This window comes from Nicotiana sylvestris, chromosome 8 (genome assembly GCF_000393655.2).
Source record: "Nicotiana sylvestris chromosome 8, ASM39365v2, whole genome shotgun sequence".
Taxonomy (NCBI): Eukaryota; Viridiplantae; Streptophyta; class Magnoliopsida; order Solanales; family Solanaceae; genus Nicotiana; species Nicotiana sylvestris.
The window spans coordinates 61,220,694-61,228,221 of record NC_091064.1 but is presented as its reverse complement, the minus strand read 5'-3'; the positions used below and the strand labels follow the sequence as shown (position 1 = coordinate 61,228,221).

The 7,528-nt window shown below is 39.7% G+C and overlaps 1 protein-coding gene across 1 annotated transcript; it reads right to left on the bottom strand.

The window, feature by feature from the left end:
- Positions 1 to 367: 367 nt before the first annotated feature.
- Positions 368 to 727, bottom strand: LOC138875107 (uncharacterized). Its single transcript, XM_070153927.1, has one exon. The coding sequence runs from the start codon at positions 725 to 727 to the stop codon at positions 368 to 370; it is 360 nt and encodes a 119-aa protein (XP_070010028.1).
- Positions 728 to 7,528: the final 6,801 nt, after the last annotated feature.

Below are 7,528 nucleotides of genomic sequence, written 5' to 3'. Positions count from 1 at the left end.
TCCGATAACATCCATTCCCCAAGCGGCGAACGGCCATGGCGAGCTTGTTGCAGTAAGCTCGTTTGGAGGCACCTTATCGTGTCTGCATGTATCTGACAACAATGGCATTTTGGACATACTGGATGCCGTCCGTTTCCATAGTCATCCAAAAATAACCAGCTCGGATTATTTTCTTGGCTAAGACAAAGCCGTTCATATGTGGACCGCAGGTCCCTACATGAATTTCCTCCAATAGCTTGGATGCTTCCTTTGTGTCGACACACCTTAGTAATCCCAAATCAAGAGTCCTCCTATATAGTATTCCTCCGCTATGAAAGAAGTTGTTAGATAATCTCTGAAGTGTGCGCTTCTGAGTAGGATTTGCGAGTTATGGATATTCTTCCTTCGTCAAATATTCCTTGATATCATGAAACCAAGGTTTTCCATCTGCTTCTTCTTCTTCTACATGAGCACAGTAAGCTGGCTGATCATAGGTCTTTACCGGAATAGGATTAGTGTAGTTCTTGTCTGGGTGCTGTATCATGGACGATAGGGTAGCCAATGCATCGGCAAACTCATTCTGAACTATGGGAACATATTGGAACTCTGTCTTTGTGAACCTCTTCCTCAACTCCTGTACATGATGCAGATAAGGGAGTATCTTGGAGTTCTTGGTTGCCCATTCTTCTCGGACCTGATGTATAAGCAGGTTTGAATCTCCGATCACTAGTAATTCCTGTATATTCATGTCAATGGCTAGCTTGAGCCCTAAGATTCAGGCTTCGTACTCTGCCATGTTGTTGGTGCACGGGAACCTGAGCTTGGCAGACACCGGATAATGCTAGCCAGTTTCTGATACTAGGACCGCTCCTATGCCAACTCCTTTGAAGTTTGTTGCTCCGTTGAAAAACATTCTCCAACCATCATAGGATTCTGCAACATCTTCCCCGATGAAAGATACCTCTTCATCAGGAAAATACGTCTTTAGAGGCTCGTATTCTCCATCTACGGTATTTTCAGCAAGATGATCTGCCAGTGCTTGTCCTTTGATTGCCTTCTGTGTCACGTAAACAATGTCGAATTCACTCAGCAGGATTTGCCACTTGGCTAGCTTTCCAGTGAGCATGGGCTTCTGAAAGATGTACTTAAAAGGATCCATTCTTGATATGACATAAGTAGTATAGGACAGAAATAGTTCCTCAACTTCTGAGCTGCCCAAGTTAGAGCACAATAGGTGCGTTCCAATGGAGAATATCGGGCCTCGACAGGGTGAACTTCTTATTGAGATAACTCATGTCGGGTTTGAACTTCCCGAGCTTCTATTTTACTGGTGGACATGTCGGATCGGTTGGTAGTTTGTGAGCTACAATAGATATACTGAGATCAGTCATGTCATAATAAGACCAGGCGAATATGTCCTCATATTCCCTTAGAAATTCTATGTATTCTTTCTTTTCTGACGGTGACAAATGAACGCTGATCCAAGTTTCTTTGATATTTTCTACATCTCCCATGTTAACAATATCGGTCTCGTCCAGGTTGGACTTAGGTCTGTTCTCAAAATTTTCAACCTCTTTAACAATCTCTTCCGGTATATCATCTTCCTCTGAATCTATATCCGTTTGTTGCGTTGTCTCGTTGCATGTCACAGCCGTTGGTTCATCAAGATAGGTAATAGTAATGTTGTATAAGTAAAGTAATGAGAGAAAATAATAAGAGTAAGATTTGTAATGAAACCGAAATGCTTTAATAAACTTCATAACTGTTTTGAACATTAAAAGATCTTATTGCGAAAATTCAAAAATGCGAAAGGAAAATCAACTAGTAAAAAATAAAAGGTAGTGCATGATGCTTTGTTCAGCCCTGCTACCCCGAGGCTTTCCAAGATCTGGTGGTTCCGATGGTCCAATTGTTGAGGCGTGCTCCTCGGCTTACGGCCTGTATGGAAGGGCCTTGTGAAGTAAAATGATGATGAGAGTGCGCGAACTAACCTTTGGGGAGGGGGAATAATAAAAACAAAAACAAAGAATAAAACAAAAGGTAACCGCATTAGTGAGGATTATAAGGAAAAGATGTTGTGCTATTTAAACACATAGTGCAAGAATGTAAATCGTGTCCTAATTTGGGAGCCTTGTTGTGCCCGAGGTAGGCCTAGCGACAAATTGATTTGGAGAACTTAGAATGCTAAATGCCACATTTTATTGGTAAAAGTAGACGAATCCCAAAACGACACTAAATAAAATGTCACTAGTAGCCATTGGCCTTATTACATTTTATAAAGCGAAAAGATATACTCTTATCTACTTGGTCCCTGAAGGACCTTCCTCAGGTTGAATGCTCTCATTGATCAGATCCTCCCGTTCGCGTAGGTTCACCAGTAGAAATGCCTTGGCCATGTGTTCTCCTTCGTTTCCTTCAGCGTTCTGGCAGTCGGTGACTCTCTTCCTCACTTTCCCTTCTGATTCCAGCAGGTTGTACTCCAGATATTCCAACTTTTAGCTAGCTTTGGTGGCTCTCTCTTTCCACTCATTGATTTGGTCATTTGATGGATAACTTCTCCACCCGTCTAGCAAGAGTGGGGGTGTGCTACTCATACCGAAACTGGGGACCTCGTGCATCATATTTCTGCAAGACAAAAGAGTTAGGCCCTTACCCCCACCAGACTCGACTATTAAATACCAACAATTAGCATAAAGCATTTAATTCTCCAAATAAATGAACAGAACGTGGTAATGTCCGTTTGGGTTCCAAGGGAACCTAGTGGACTTTGGACAAGGCTATCTTAAAGAGTCATTATGCGGACAGCATAACTGACTAGGCTAGGTTTGACAGTGATGCATGCACAATTGAACAAAGTAAGGTTTCTATGGGGTATTAGACTGGTACCCTTGAGCGGACAACTCAAGAGGGAAAGGCACAGAACTGTCAACTGCACCGCTGATCGACTGGTTTTACCGCAAATACGCCTTCACCAAATTTAGGAGGTGATAATATTGGAAAGGCGCAACCACTCATTATAAGGGTTGTTATGGTATTTTGTTTGGCACGAGTGGAATATAATGTTGAATATGCAATTACAAGAATGAAACAAGTTGTCACGTATTTGCACGTTCATAAAGTAATGATTACAATAATTGCTCATAATTACAACGGCATTGAAGGAAAGCGGTAAAAGAAAGCATTAAAGAAAAAAATAAAGAGCCAAGTCAGTTTCATAGCAAAAAAGAGGTAAATACATTAAATAAAGGTAATAAAGAAACAGTGAAGTCACAAGTAACATGAGATGGTAAAAACCTAAAGAAGTCCCCAGCAGAGTCGCCATGCTGTCGCGCCTCCTTTTTCTAAGGCGAAATCGGGTTCATGACATTTGGGAGGACAACTCGTTCCCTCTTGGGAATTGGGTTTTTTGGGTTGAAGAGTCTCCACCTAATGATTAAAGTGCATTAGGACACTAAAGAAGAGTTCGTGTTGGAAACCCAGAGTTTGGGTAAGGGCTAGAAATTACCTCGAGGGGAAGGTGTTAGGCACCCCCCAAGATCCACTAGTGTGGTTCCCGGCCATGTTACAATTGTGACTTTAACTGACAAGTAAGCAAATAAAGGTCTCAAATAGAAGGGGATTTACACATAATGTTGCAAGTGAATTGAAAGTTTGAAGAAAGATAAAGAAAACAGAAATCTTAAGCAAATAGTCTGGACAGTTAAAAAAGGGATAACAAGTAAAGGGGAAGGGGTCCTAGGATTACAAACAATATGGATCACATCAATGCAATACCCGTCAATCACTTCTCAGAAGAGGGGTCACACGTGGTATTAGCGCACCGGTCATCATCCATATCTACCCTTTCCCACCCCGTTAAGGTATTAAACGCGGAATAGTATCGTTACTTATTGCATGCTATTACTCGTCCCGATCCTATCAGTCCCGGAGGCATTTGGGACTACTAGTCCTAAAGGGAGGGAGGTTGGGGCTTTTCAGAGTTTTGAAAGGACAAAATTCTAATGCGACAAACAAAACACATAAGCAAGTAGGGGGAGACAAATAGCAGTTTAAGGGCTCAAACAGGCCTTCCCACTTAAAGGAGCAAATTATTTAGCATGACTTCAAATACTGGTTATAGTCTGAATTAAATTTAAAGTGTTAGGACATGCTGCTTCATCACATATTTCTCAGATGAGGAGTCCGAAATAGGCCTTGTCTGGTTGCAGTTTATTAAAACTGACACAGTTAAACAATTACCTACTACTTGTCTAGGCGGAAGTACACTGATTTTAAAGAAGGGTTACTGATTTTAGAACCAACTAGATTCTGCAGATATTAAACAAACATTACTACTGATTTTAGACTTATAGATAAAATAGACGAATCAGATTCAGATGGCTGCTCTTATATGCATGATTTCTAAGCATTATTGATTTTAAAACGATTATGTAAGTGCAGGAGCCCTATACGCATGGTATCTAGAATGAAGTTGATTATTATTAAACCTATGATTGTTTGCCTAACGACAATATGCAGAAATGCAGAAACAAAACTATAGTCATGATTTCTATATGCAGAAACTTATAGGCATGGTTTCTAATGCAGTAATGAAACAACTTATAGGCAATATTTCTACGTGTAATGCATAACTTATAGGCAGGATTTCTAAATGCATAAGTGCAGAAACTTATACATGATTTCTATATGCAGAAACTTATAGGCATGGTTTTTAATGTAATAATGAGACGACTTATAGGCAGGAGTACTATATGATATACAGAATTTGTAAATAGTAATCCCTATGAGCATGTTGTCTACCCATATGCATACATAAATGACCCTTCCCTTTTCCACTAGAACCCCATAGTTATTACAAATTATTACAGACCCAAATGAATCAAAAAAAGTATATCAGAACTTCCAGCTGCAACCAAACAGCCTAATTCAGACTCAAGGTCTAGCAATATGAGATAAAACCAACTTCCAAGATTCGTTTTCCAAAAAGCCTTTCCCTTATTTGGGATGTGTCAAAGTTCCCAAGAGTCTCAAAGGGACTCAAGGCAATACTTATACCCCAAACACATTGCAGAATTAGATTATAGTGCAGTGTGGAAGAGTCAACCCTCAAATGTCCAAGTTCAGAGGGAACTCAGGGTCCCAAAGTATGGTTCATAAGAGGGGGACAAAACTTAGAATCTAAGAGTAAGTGTATGTGAATAGAGGGGAATTAGGGAAGGCCATGGTAGGCTGGTGGTCATGCCCAGCAATTTAAGAGTGCTGGCACACCCCTGACCAGTCTGTCAGCCAAAATTGGGAGTTAGGATCCATTGAGGATCAGGTTTGGACCTGGGCAGTAATTTGGATACTGCCAGGCCATGAACCTTAACTCAAACACATAGAAGGGAATAGGGGTAGGGATTCATAATAGAAAATAGATGCAAGGAAAGAACACACATAGTTAACATTAATCATGAACAACAAAGTAAACAGGATTGCAGAAAACTATAAATAAACACATAGGGGTGAGGCAGGAAAGCTAAATTATAACATGCCAGTTTCAGGGAAAACAAATAAGTAAAAGTAGTCTTGAAAAAGCCAAGTTGCAAGCAAAAGTTCCAAAAGATCCCAGAAAAGAGCAGAATGTTGTAAGAGTATTGAACTCAAAGCAATAAAGTGTGTAAGTAAGTTGAAAGTATTGATCTAAAAGTTTGAGGTATTGAACTCGAAGTGGTCTTAAAAGTGCAGAAGGGTAGTCCCTTTTATAGTGCAGAGAAACAAGTAAGAAAGTCAAGGAAATATCATTGAAATCAATCTCCCTTTGATTAAGGGATTCTGATTCCAACGGGTAAAAGCCAGTTAAAGAAATAAATTTCAATTAAAACCTTTCAAAGTATCACAAAAGGGGTAAATACATAGAAGTTATTTAAGGAAAACCATCAATGGTACACGGTTTGTGCCAAATATGGCAAGAGAATCAATCAAACAGCCATGAAACCAAAATTGCAGGTTCAATTCGAATAAACCAAGTCAAGAAAGGTAAAGGAGGTTCAATCGAAGAAAAATCAGTGACAATTGATCAGCCTTATTAAAAGGATTTAAGAATCAATCAATCAGTTGGTAAAAACCTTTTGAAAGAGAAATTTCACATATATAAAGCATACCAATCAAACAAAAGGAATACTCAGGTTACTCAGAAAAAGAGTCTAACATTGAAAGCCTTAGAGTCACAAACAAAAGGGAATCGAGTTCAGTTACAGACTCATAGTGAGTCTGAAAGCCTAGGGTCCCAAAGTGGAACCCTAATATCACTTGCCAAAGAAACCCCCAAATCCTAGGGTTTCGAATTGAGTCAGACATAGAGGTGAGAGAGCAGGTCATTGAAAGAGGCTTAGAAGTCTCTTCCATAGACTTTATGAGAAACAAACATACATGATAGAAAGAACTGATTCAAGGTCATAAGAACATGTTTGAGAAAACTCGGAGTTTAAACAAGTTCAGAAGAGAGAGATGATACGAGCTTAAACAAAAGCAGGTGAAATATGCTTAGCAAGAACACAAACAGAGCTAAATAAAGTGAACAAAATCAAAGAACTCAACCATAAACACGTATAGCAAAGAATAAGGATTAACAACACGGATTAACATGTGAGTACAGGAATAACAACAAAGGTAGAAGAATCCTGCATAATAGAAAGGAAACAAGAGAGCAAACTCAAGCATAGTAGAAAAGAAAGAATACGAGTATAACATAGGTAAACACACATGAAGAAAGAACGGAAAGAATCAGAACGATATTTGAAGAAACTTTTTCAGAAACCCTAAAATTGAAATTGAGAGATTTTAAAAAAGAAATTTGGGGGAAACCCTTTTAAAATGTCAAGTAAAGCCCAGACATATCACAGATCTAAGAAAAATAGGCGAGTACAGAACCTCAGACGGCTTAGAGTTGCAGAGAAAACCCTAGAAATGAGAAAGGTCTTGAGGAAAGTCAGATCCTGAGTCGAAAAGACTCATATTGCTTGAATATGTCGGGGTAATGGCCGGAGAAGCCATAGATCTACAGATCTGAGAAGGATCTAAAGAGAGCCATTGAAGTCGGGCTTCAAAACCTTGAATAGTTTAGATCTGATGGTGAGAAAGGATGAGTACAGACCATCCATGGCCGGAGACGCCATGGATTCCGGTGGAAACAAGGTGAGATAAGGTGGGAGACGATTAGGGTTTCGGAGAGGCTCAAGAGGATTTGAGAGACGAAGGGGTTCAAAGGCGGCGTCTCAGGTGAAATGAATTAGGTCAAGGGGGGTTTGGGAATTAAAAAAGGAAAGGTGAATTATGGCCGTTGATCAAAATGATCAACGGCCTGGATCAAAGGGGAGCCGGGTGGTTTTTTTTTTAATCGGGTCAGGGGTCGGGTAATTTGGGGATTGGGATGGTTTAATTTGAGGCGGAATTGTGTCAAATTGAGGGCCAAAATTGAAAGGTGAAAGGGCTGTAATTGAAATAGAAATGGGCTAAGTGTTAAATAGCCTATTTTTCCTTTTTATTTTATAAAAATAGTAATAATAAT